The sequence below is a fragment of the Rutilus rutilus genome, assembly GCF_951802725.1.
Source record: "Rutilus rutilus genome assembly, chromosome: 23".
NCBI lineage: Eukaryota > Metazoa > Chordata > Actinopteri > Cypriniformes > Leuciscidae > Rutilus > Rutilus rutilus.
Window position 1 is genome coordinate 22,313,311 of NC_140233.1, and position 12,356 is coordinate 22,325,666.

The window sequence follows — 12,356 nt, forward strand, 5'->3', positions numbered from 1 at the left end:
GAATAGAAACTCAGGTGATTACTTGAGTCACATACTTTGTGATTACCTTTGACTTGTCTGTATTTTAGTTTGGCTTGTCTTGTTAAACACATGAAACCTACAGCCGTAAAGGTGTCAAACAAACCCATAGAGGACAAATCCTGAGATTACTGTAAACACAGCCAAAGGGCACAAACTTACTGCCTTGGCTGTTGTTGCTGTTAAAACATGGCGTCCCCTTGTGATTGCTGGTGGAATTACAAGAAAGAAGTTCATAAAGTTTTGTATTCAGACAACATTCACAGGATTAAAACGAAAGGTTTGCATGGATTGATTAAAGGTACTACAAAATATTTTATTATAAATATAAAAAAATAATTTAATAAATACAAAAATCTAAAATGTATCCAATCTTAGGCATCTTAACAACATACTACAGTGCAGCAACTCCAAAAATGACTGAGTTTAATAATTCATCTTCATAATGATTTAAACTGTACTTGATTTTATTTTCGTCAGCAGGCTGTTTGTGATGGTCTGTTCTCTCTGTGTGTAGGCAAAGCAGGAGGAAGTGGAGGAGTTGAATAAGGAGCTCAGACAGTGTAATTTACAACAGTTTATCCAGCAGGCTGGAGCCCTGCCCACCCACACTCAATCCCGCACAGACCTTAATGAACACCCAGAAGAACTGGACCTGACTCAACAACAGCAGGACAAACACAATGGTATGGCCTGCACATACACACACACACACTAAGGGGCTGTTTACACAACACCATTTTCAACTTAAAACCTAAAACATTTTATGCGTTTTGGCCGTTCGTTTTACATGACAACAGCATTTTGGGTGCCTAAAACGCAAACTTTTGAAAACGGGTTTCCTAAAGTGCAAGTTTTTGAAAACGGTCTCCATATAAACAACAAAAACACGAATCTCTGAAGACGATGACGTCATGCACATGCGTATTACCTGTTTAGTCTATAGTGTTTCGTCGCCATCTAATGGCCTGCCAGGAGAATACAGCATTTTTAGTCGTTTTCGCGGATGGGGATCGTTTTGACAATGTACGCGGAAAACTCAAAGGAAAAACGTCTCCGTTTTAAGCATATCGTTGTCTTGTAAACGTACCCTAAATCTACTGCACGTACACATACATAATTCATCAGAGTAAATAAATGAATACTAGCATACTGTTTACTGCATACTACCAACTAGTTGCATGCTAACATAGCACTATAGTGTTTTTTAATACAAAAATATTTCCAACAGAATTACTAGATGATGCTCGCTAAATTAAACATGTAACAGGATGAGATTGCATACTACTATTTTAAATGTTTATCCTTACTGTTTCACATATATATTTTAAATAGTATATACTGCACAGTAGACAAGTATTTCATTCAAAACTAGGGATGCACGATTTATCGGCCACCATATCGGTATCGGCTGATATATGTTAATTTTTAATGTTAGCGTTATCGGCCCGATGAGAAAATGATGTTCGATAAGAAGACCAATATATTAAAGCCGATAAATAATGGATTTCCGATGGAAAGCCGATAAATTATTTCCTTCAGCTGTTCGCCATGATGGTTTTGAATTGCTTGAAATATGATTGGAATCACTTCAAAAAAGGAAAATACAGTCAAGTGCAACGCAAGTTTGTCATATATGCTACATAAAATTATGAGTACGTTATAATTGTGTGCTTGGGACAAGGCTTTTTATGGTGAGGCTTTTGGTTTTGTTATCAGGCTCACAAAAATTATATAAAGATTTGGACTTAGATTTATTGGCCAATATATCAGTTATCAGCTTTCAAGTATAAACAATTATCGGTTATCGGTATCAGCCAAAATTTTCATATTATCCCTATTCTGAACATGTGAATCAGTATGCAGTATGTAATGGTAAATTGTCACATTTTGTTGTCATATTACCCAATTATGATTGTTAAAAATATAGCATTTGGTCATCTTCTTGGATTTAAATATTAGAGTAATGTGAAAACTGATCAAGAAAAATATGTCAAGAAGGAGATTCCAAACATCTCAGCTGGAAATGGAAAGTGCGTTGCATTGTGGGATACAGCATTTCTTATAATGATTTTTGGTTGTACACTGCATTTCTTTTTGTTATTCCATGAATACACATAGCGTACTGCACAAATAGTACAGTACTATGGTCATTATATGGCCAGCACAGATATGTGTGTTTATATGAACGTCTGATGTCGCTGTTGTATATTTGACCCCATTTTTCATTTGCACAGATTCCCCCCCTCGTCCCACTGCTAAGCAGTTCCTTGGTCACCCTCGAAACCTGCAGCACCCGCTGGTGTCCAGCCTGAACCCTGAGGGTGTGTATGTGTGACAGACGCCCGCTGCTGCTTCCCTGCTCCTCAACCCCAGCGGGACAGTCCTGTCTGGTGCCTGCATGGTGCCCCCCCCCCCCCTCCCCCAACCGCACTCTTTCCATCAACATGCCTGATTATTGTAGCACTTTAGCTGAAAGGCATTGCGTCAACTAATTTACACAGCATTACCGATATATCTTCCGTCTCTGTATATTAGTATTATTAATATACAGTATATGCTGATTTTGTTTAACTACTTGGGTCTATAAATATGGATGTTACATATTACATTGTCAGTATGTAGTGCCTTTCATAAAGAAGTGTTACTATGACCTGTGTTCTTCAACACTTTAGTTTAAGGGGTAGTGGGCTGGTTTCAAATTACATCTTGACAAGCTGCTAACAACTTAAGTCTAGTTGAGATATTTTTGCTTATGAAGATGTAATTTGACTTAAAATTTGCAAACTAAAGTGTTTCTGCAGTGTTCCTTTGAGCTCTACACACCTCTCCTTTTTTACGCTCTTCTGTCCCAGTTTGGTGTCCTTACATTGTGTGGTTTTGAGCCCTGTTTCGCTGATTTATAGTGCCTCTCTCACTCTCTCTCTCTGTGATCGTGTGTGTGTGTGTGTGTGTGTGTGTGCTATTAAAGGGATACTTCACCTTATATATAAAAATTCAGTTTTCATTTACTTTACTTGGGGTTCCAAACCTGTATAACTTTCTTCCATGTAACTGAATGTTTTCCCAGTGATGAGCTGGACTCAGCATAACCTGAATGTGTTTGGGGTTCCAATCCAAACCTGGAGCGACGTGTATCAGTTGAGAAGAATTTTATTTTTAAAGGGATGGTTCACCCCAAAATGAATTTACTCACCCTCATGTCGTTCCAAACCCGTAAGACTTTTGTTCATCTTCGAAACACAAATGAAGATATTTTTTATGAAATCTGAGAGATTTCTGTCCCTCCATTGAAAGTCTCTGCAACTACCACTTTGACGCTTCAAAAAGTTTGTATTGAGCGGTTTAGTCCAAATTTTCTGGAGACACAATCACTTTATATAATAAACTGATTTAATTTAGTCTTTTATTCACATATAGACACTCATCAACACACACATCAGTCGTGGTAAACGGAAGCTCAAGCATGTTCGCTTGACGCGCGAGAACCAATGAGGTTCATTCTCGTTACGCATCACGTTTGAGCTTCTGTTTATGTTTGTTGGTCAATGTTTATATGTAAATAAAAGCCTAAATTCATCATAAATGCGATTGTGTCTCTTCAGAAAATTTGGACTAAACCGCTCAATTCATATTGATTAGTTTTACGATCTCTTTATGAACTTTTTGAAGCGTCAAAATGGTAGTTGCGTAGCTGTCAATGGAGGGAAATTCTCTCAGATTTCATTTTAAATATCTTCATTTGTGTTCCAGAGATGAACAAAAGTCTCACGTGTTTGGGACGAAATGAGGATAAGTAAATGATGACAGAATTTTCATTTCTGGGTGAACTGTCCCTTTAAGAATGTTTTGTGAATCTCGCCCCTGATTACTATATATATGGTTTCGAATGGAAAAGCAGCAGCTTGAACATTTCGCGAAATATCTCCTTTTGTTTTCCACGGAATAAAGAAAATCATATAGGTTTGGACGTCATGAGAGTGAATAAATCAAGACAAAATCTTCCATTTCGGGTGATCTATCACTTTAACACGTCTAATGATGTGACATGTTAAAATCTCTTGTCTCCTTAAACAACTTTTTGTCCACAAGATGCGCCGAGTGGACAATGATCCAAAACAGTCATTTTATTCATTCTGAATGTTAATACAAAGATTGTGACCAGTGTACATAAAAGAGTCATTTTGAAAGCATCACGTTTGTGGCATATGATTGTGAACGAATGGCATTTACAAGTATTCAAAAATATAAACTATTTCCACTCAAACAATTACAAAGCTGGGACTTTTTAAAAGTGGAACCAGTGGCTAGCTACTTATTCTAAGGAGAAACTTTCCCATGATGACATTTTCTTTGTGCAAGAACACGTAAATGACAAGAATGTCATCAGTAGATGTTTTAGCAGTGATCAGTTGTTTTTTTCTGGTCTGTATCTGGACTGTTGGAAAGTCTCTGTGTGTATTCGCTATTTCCAAAGAACCAATGATTTCGAATTCATCCTTCCCACACATTATCAATGCCTTGTGCTATATTACATATTCATCCATAAGACTGAGTCGGTATGTTTCTGGTTTAGCGACTGTTACATACAGAGTGAAGTGAGACGTTCGGGCTTTTCTCTGGGTTTGAAGTTTCCCGCTGCTGTGTTCTCTCGGCTGCTGTGTGCATGGGAATGTGTCTGAAACCTCCACAGATGAAGTATTTTTGTACCTATCATGGTTTCTAAACCCAACAGCCTCACTCAATGTATTTTCTATGTGTCTTGCAGTCCTGACTTCCAGGGAATCGTCTTGGCGGTAATAAACCTGAAGCACAGGGCTAAGGATGTAGAATGACTTTCTGCTTAAATTCATCTTAACTGGCATCAGTATAACAGTTCATGTTATATATATATATCCTGTATATATGAATAAATATATATATTAATGATATATTTACTACTTTTTGGTACATTTCAAAACATGTATTTACTGTAAAATATTACCAGATTTTATCTCGAGAACTTTTACTTTTGTCTATGTATTTAATAAAGACTGTGCATTGTGTCTTAGATGTCGGTTTGTCGACGAGACTCACTTTCCATTACTGATTCACAAAGTTCAGATGTTAAGAGAAAGCAAACACAGGGAATGTTTTCTAACACTTACACTGGGTTAATAATATACATGTTATAGGCTAACATGAGTGTTCATATCACACAACTACAGTCTACCATGTTATTAGTTTAGAACTAAAACCATGAAATAAAATAAACTTAAACTGAAATAAAATGTTACAATAAGGGTACATTTGGTAAGACAACATTAACTAACAATAAACAATACTTCTAAAGCATTTATTAATCTTACTTAATGTGAATTTCAACATTTACTTATTCATTAATAAAATCAAAAGTTGTATCTGTTAATATTATCTAATGGACCTGAGCTAACACACACAGTTGTAATTTTATAACATGAACAAATACATTTCTCATGCACTGTTAGTTAATGGATTAACTAAAGTTAACTAATAGACCTTACTAGAGTGTTACCAAAATTGCTAATTATTCATTTTTCAGTTTTATTTGGTTTAATTGATGTATTAAAATAACTACTAAAATGGAAAAGAGTAATAAAAACTATATAGACATTTAAAAAATAAAAACTATAGAAAAAAAATTAATAAAACAAACGTAAGTTTTCTAAAACGACACAGAATATACAATGGGGTCCAAAGTTTACACTTGTTTATTATTATTATTATTACAAATTATATTAAGATAATCTGAGTAAAACAATTAAGAATAATTTTCTGAATTTCTTGGTATGTGTTATTATACTTAAGTTGGCCTGACCTCCACAAATATATATTTTTATTTAGTTATATTTTTTATTGTTATATTTAGGCATTATATGCTTGTATACTTATATTTTACTACAATACATTTCACATTTAATATACATAATATTAATATATTATTTCATTTATTTAAAAATTATTCATATTTTCATTGATGTTGATTTATTTATTTATTTTATTCTAATAATTTGGAATTGTAATAAAGATTTGTTATTTATTACGTTCTTACATCATCACCTATTCATGTTACGTATATGGTCTGAATCTGATCTGATCAAATATGGTTCTTGGAATTAAGTTTAGGAGACACTAATCTAAACCCAGAACTGTCCTATAGTGTATAAAAATCTATAAAGACATATTTTTATAAAGGAAGTCATAATTTCATTAATCCACTAACAGGAAAAAACTCTGCACATCTTAACTTATAATATCACAGATCTGTTCTTCCACTTCACCACAAAGGTTTTAAATACCAAGCATGATTCAGTATAAAAAACCCTGATTTACGTATTTGTCTGAGTTGTTCTCTTTTAGCTTGGCTGTTTTGATATCATGAATATGAAAGTGGATTATATAGATAAGATCAAGGAACCGTCAGCCATGGTGGATAAGCCTCCAATCCTCTCATGCCTGTCAGCAGGAACTATAGGATAGATACACACACACACACACACACACACACACACACACACACACACACACGTAAAGGCGCGGCTATATGCTCATGAATTTACATTAATGAGAATTATATTTTTTAATTCATCATTTTCACATTAATACACCAAGGGGGTTTAATCACAACAAAAAGGCAGGTTCAAAAGTGATTCAATCAAATCAAATCTCAAATCTGTGATGAATTCCCTTAAGTGGACCAGAGCCATTAACGGCACTAATGCAGTCCGAGACACACGAGACACAGTAATGATTTGAATGGGAGTTTTTCCCCAATAATGGCCATACATTATAAAGAATTTGATTTAATCTTAGGAGGCAGGATTTACATTTTATGGAGCTAAATGTATAAATGTAAGCATTTATCACCTAAATTTTGTCAGATTTATGTAACATAAAGTGCAGTTTGTGCTTTTCAAGACAAAGCCTGGATGTATTTTTGACCAAATTTAACATTAAAAAATTTACTTGTTAACTTATGTCATACCATGTTATCTGTTTCTTTAGCACAATCTCACCACAACCTTTAATATTCTGTTGCTAACAATTTGTATTTTGAAACATTAGGATTTTTTATATATAAATAATATATATGTATATATTCTTATAAAGCTTTTATATATATATATATATATATATATATATATATATATATATATGTATGTGTGTGTATGTTTGTATATTGCCTATATAATATGAAATAATATAGTATACTGCAACATTAGGATTTTTTTAATATTTTAATTTAATATAAGGTTTACAAATCAAATGTCTAAAAAAGTATTAATCCCCCCTCCCAAATGTAACTTTTAAATTGTTAACAACTTGTTAACTTTGCGTTTCACCACGTTACCCTTAGTTAACGTTTCTTTAGTTAAAATCTTACATCAATATTTTGTAGCTAAAAGCATGTTTATATTTAAGAAAATAAATATTTTATATTTTTAGAAATATAATATATACGGAAACTTTAAGGTTTATATTTTCTATATTTTATTTGATAGCCTATATTTCCATAATATCATATAGTGTCAAATCATGAAAATCTCAAACACATTGAAAAGGGAAAATGTCTAAACCACATACTCTACAAAACCAAAACTGAAAAGGGTGAACAAAATGAAAGTTTAATGACAAATTAATGGACGATTACTGTTTGTTCAACGTGTGAATATGATTCAAAGTCGTTTCGATTGACAAATAGTGACACTCCCACAGCTACTGTAACTGGACTTGTATTACTGTACCTACAAGTTCAGAAGTTCAGAGCTGCTGGTTGCATGCTAAATATATTGGTAACATTACTAAGCATATAAACAACTTAATATAGAGATACACGTTAAAAACTGAGCACTGAGCACATGTCTACTGTAGATCTGTGACTGTCTGATGCCATTCAACATTTACATTTACTGTACATTGATTATTCAGGACATGTGCTCATGGGAATCCGACACGCTTGGTTTCACGCACAGAGAATTACCAGTTGAGTTACAGGAACAAAAAGACTCGTCGAGGGCCAGTGGAGCCAAAAGTGTCCCTCCAGTGACTGTATCCGTCCGGGAGTCTTCCAATGGGACAGTCCCAGTCAGGCACACATCCAAAAGCTGGTTAGCCGCTGTCACACGCACAGTGGAGTGGAGAACAGGCGCAATGTGCGTTAGTCAGTGGCTTACCTGCTTTCAGAAATCACAAGATCTGATGGAGTCCGGAGTATATCACTGCCAATGTCTGAATAAATATGATAAATATATAGCTGTACAGATGGATATGCATATACAAAATTATTTCTTATAATTATATTAGGCTACTATATGATAATTATATGAGTTATAAATAATCTAATCTATTCTTCGACCATGTGGCTTATGGATGAAACGCCTGAATTTGTTAGTAGCCTACATATAAATAAGGCATTTTCCAACCATGTTTTGAATCAAAATAAGTCTCAATTTTTTATTTATCACTTATGGTAAAATATTGATGATGATAATATAATATGTCAATGTATCGCTATATATGTCTCATACAAGAACAATAAAGCTGAAATATTAAAGGATACAATTATACAAGGTTATCTGTTTAACGCATGTTCAATAAACTGATAAAAATCATTTTGACAAACAATTAGAGCTAAAAGCCACACTTACTCACCTTAACTTCCCAATAACCCCAATTATTACTCGAAGAAGAGCAAAAACAACATTCCTTAATGGTGTCCTATCAAAACACACGCAAAGTAAATAATTTCTCAAATAAAGTATTAAATTGAGGATAGTACACTACACCAGCGGAGAAGTTCAGCTATCCCAACCCTGCCCACTCCCCTGCAACTGCAACCTGACCTGCTTATGCAAAACAGCATTTGATTGACGTGATAGTCAGCCAATAGTCGGCCGATCCCTTCATTGAGACCCCGTCTATTAAATGGAATTATCGAATTACAGCGTCAGAGGGGCGTGTATATGACCATCACGTCGTTTGGTGGATGTTCTGAGTGTTATAGCGGGGTGCGGCGCGTTCGGTTTTGCACGTCGTACTTTAGGAATGAACCATTTTCGGCGTACTTACTTTCCGCTTTTCTGTTATATTTCGAGTAATATCCGCATTACACTTTGCATTTTGATTTTTGCAAGTGGACTCTGATGTACTATTTCTCAGCTGATACAATTATATATTGCTTTTACGTGTTTTTTGGAAAAAAGAGCTCCACCCGCGTCTTGAAAGTGGTTGGACTCTGTTCGCCTGTGTATAGTAAAGCCATGAAGCTAGTGTGGATGTGCACGTACGAAGGATGCAAAGAGAGAAGGGGGGAAGAGAGAGAGAGAGAGAGAGAGAGAGAGAGAGAGAGAGAGAGAGAGAGAGAGAGCGAAAGAGACTGAGAGAGAACGAGAGATGGCGCGAAAAGTCATTTTGAAAACTCTATTTTAGAATTGTTTTCCATTTACATTAATTTACAAATAAACTAACGAATATGGATTCTGCCCCTAAAAAATAAAGGAAAAAAATTAGATAGGAAAAAGAGGGCGCTTACATTTTTTTTCTGTTCTCTTGCAAATGTATTGCTGTCCTCTTGGAGAAACTTTCCCCCACCTCAAAAGTTTTGTGAATTAAGTTTCTTGGGGTAATGCACGGAATTTTACAAAAGAACGTAAAAGCATTTTTCATGCTCTTACTGCTTGTCTAAATAAAGTAAATAATGCAAATATTTGAATACTGTGACTAAAATGAACGAATAAATGAATAAGGACAACAATCCTATCAGAATTCACCAGTCAATTTGGAGACTGCATATTGATCAGCTGATGAAAAAAATATAGTGTAAATTTATAAATAATGTTTTATGAAATTATAGGGAAGGCTAGAGAAGTAAACAAAATTGTAAAAAACAAACAAAAACATAAACAAACTTTATGGTCTGTGCACACGCCTGTCACAATCTTCCACATTTGAAAGTTCAATTCATGAATATAGCTGCAATATCTTCATATCTCAGCTGCTTTTTAAGACCTTCATGCCATCTATGTTGTTAGGGTCTATAGGCCAACGCAAAATGTAGCTGACACCATAAAATATCCATGATGGAGACTAAAACACACACAAAAGAATGAAAGGCTTAAACAATAATACTTAATACACACTAAGCATGCTTACGCACACATGCACACACATTTTGTCGCAGATATAGATATTTAAAATAAATTATATGTAACAAAAGGCTTACTGTAAATCTCCTCTGTACAACACCATTTTCAGGTTTCACATTAATCATTATGTGGCACAATTGTCAAAACAGAGCTCAGTACAAATGAAGTGATAAACTGACTAAATGTGATCTTAAGTGTTTTTATAAGGGTCTACATATGAATGCAAAAGCAAAACATGTGAAAAGAACTTTTAGTAAGTAGAATGACAAAATTACTATTATAACCAGCAGATGGCAACAGAGGACCACTCATTGGCTCACTTTGGCTCACACAGCAAATACATTTTAAAGCACACACACACACACACACACACACACACACACACACACACACACACACACACACACACACACACACACACACACACACACACACACACACACACACACACACACACACACACACACACACACAAGACAAATATCTTTTCAATGTTATCAGGATATGTACTTGTGAAAATGGTTTATAAGCATTTCACATATTTCTTTGTGAACTAATTATATAAAACTGTATTACCAGCGCACAATTTAAAAAAATGGTTTTAAGCATTTCTATATCGGCCAATGCTGGAAACTCATAAAAAGATTAAATTGAAAAGATTTCCTGCGGGTCCCTCTAGTGGACAACAGTAGCATTACAGCCTCATTTTTCAGTTGTTTTCCTCTGAGCATCAGAATTCCTTCAAAATGACCTGTTCTCCAGTTTATACTTTGTGCACACAAAATGTTACTAACAAACAATGGGCATATATATATATAAATTGTATCTGCTAAAACAGCTTAATCGATCTAATGACGTTATGCCCAAAACACACCCATTACTCATCAAGAGAATAGGAACAACCCTTTTAGACCATGCGCTGGGCGCGCCGACCATTTTTCCCATTATTAAACTAGCAAAAGTGGATTCGGACACGCCCAAAATGCACCATGCGCTTTAGACCATGAGCTTAGATCGTTAAAATAGGGCCCTAGGAGTTAGGAGCATTTTTTGCGGTTTTGATCGATGTAGCGCCTCCTGTTGGCCAATTGAGTTCATAACTTGCCAATGTCTCCCCAAATTGAGACCTACCATCTGGCCAGGTTTTAAGTCTCTAGGCCTTACGGTTTGGTCTGCACGATCAGCTTTACGACAGAATAATACTTTTTTTTATTTATTTTTTATTAACAAGACATAGCCTACAGTAGCTGCTTATACTAAATAAGAGACCAATGACATGTATAAACACAAAAGTACACATAAAAGAGACCCAGACCCAGACAGCTTATAGAGTGTATAAATTATAAGTGTTTATATCTAATGTTTTGGAATTGGATTTTATAAGGAAGGGGAGAGGAAAGGAGGACACATTTTTCTTTAATAATATATCAATACTGCAGTGCTACCTCTACTACCACCACCACTAACAATCATAATAGTAATAACAAATTTGTTATTATTGACATACATAGAAAATAAATGAAAGTATAGCATATAGAACATTATAAATGTATAAATGACATCAATCTAAAGATAATTGTAGAACAGTATATTAAGTAACACTTATTTATCTATTATAGAAATAGTCTGTTGTAATTTATACCAAATACAAAATACTAATGCCAAATACTGACACACTGGAAATACAACAAAGAAAAAAGAGGAAAAGAAGACAACAAATTTAAGGGCAGTAGAATTTAAATTATGATAAGAAAAGTAATCGACACAAGCTGACAGGATATAAGCTACATATGTTATATAAAGCGGCAGAAAATGTTCCTTAAGAGTTTCTTGTGGTTTATGACAAAGAGGAATCAGTTCTCCTATTTAGGTATTGAAAAAGGGGACCAGGTTTGTTTGAATGAATCTATATTATGTCCAAATGCAGTTAATTACTCCAAGTTTGAGTGTACTTAGGGTTAGTAATAATAATTATATTAATATTATATATTATATTATATTATATACAATAATAATTGAGCCAATGATTTATTGAGAGTTCTGTTCTGTCTTTCCAATTAAGTAGAATCTGTTTCTTTGCTATGGACAGAAAATAGGGTTTCTTAAACCCCTACATATGAATCTAGTCGTGCTGAATTTGCTCGGTAAACTTTCTAATTAATATTCATAAGCCAA

At 34.4% G+C, this 12,356-nt stretch overlaps 1 protein-coding gene and 1 long non-coding RNA gene across 4 annotated transcripts in view; one reads left to right on the forward strand and one right to left on the reverse strand.

The window, feature by feature from the left end:
- Window positions 1-5,067, forward strand: part of rassf7a (Ras association domain family member 7a) — a 43,232-nt gene extending 38,165 nt beyond the window's left edge. For 2 of the 3 annotated variants that reach the window (XM_084396684.1, XM_084396683.1), the window contains exons 4-6: window positions 536-704; window positions 2,256-2,342; window positions 4,787-4,926. In XM_084396684.1, coding sequence (XP_084252810.1) covers window positions 536-704; window positions 2,256-2,342; window positions 4,787-4,818 — 288 coding nt within the window. In that variant the 3' untranslated portion in view covers window positions 4,819-4,926. Of the gene's footprint in view, window positions 1-535; window positions 705-2,255; window positions 2,343-4,786 lie in introns of all 3 variants that reach the window. The other variant, XM_084396682.1, reaches the window with a different exon arrangement.
- A 2,569-nt stretch (window positions 5,068-7,636) lies between these two features.
- LOC311282716 lies at window positions 7,637-8,871 on the reverse strand. Its single transcript, XR_014625976.1, has 2 exons — window positions 8,689-8,871; window positions 7,637-8,265 (listed from the first exon to the last, which is right to left on the reverse strand). It is a non-coding gene; the product is annotated as an uncharacterized lncRNA (long non-coding RNA).
- Between the last annotated feature and the right edge of the window lie 3,485 nt (window positions 8,872-12,356).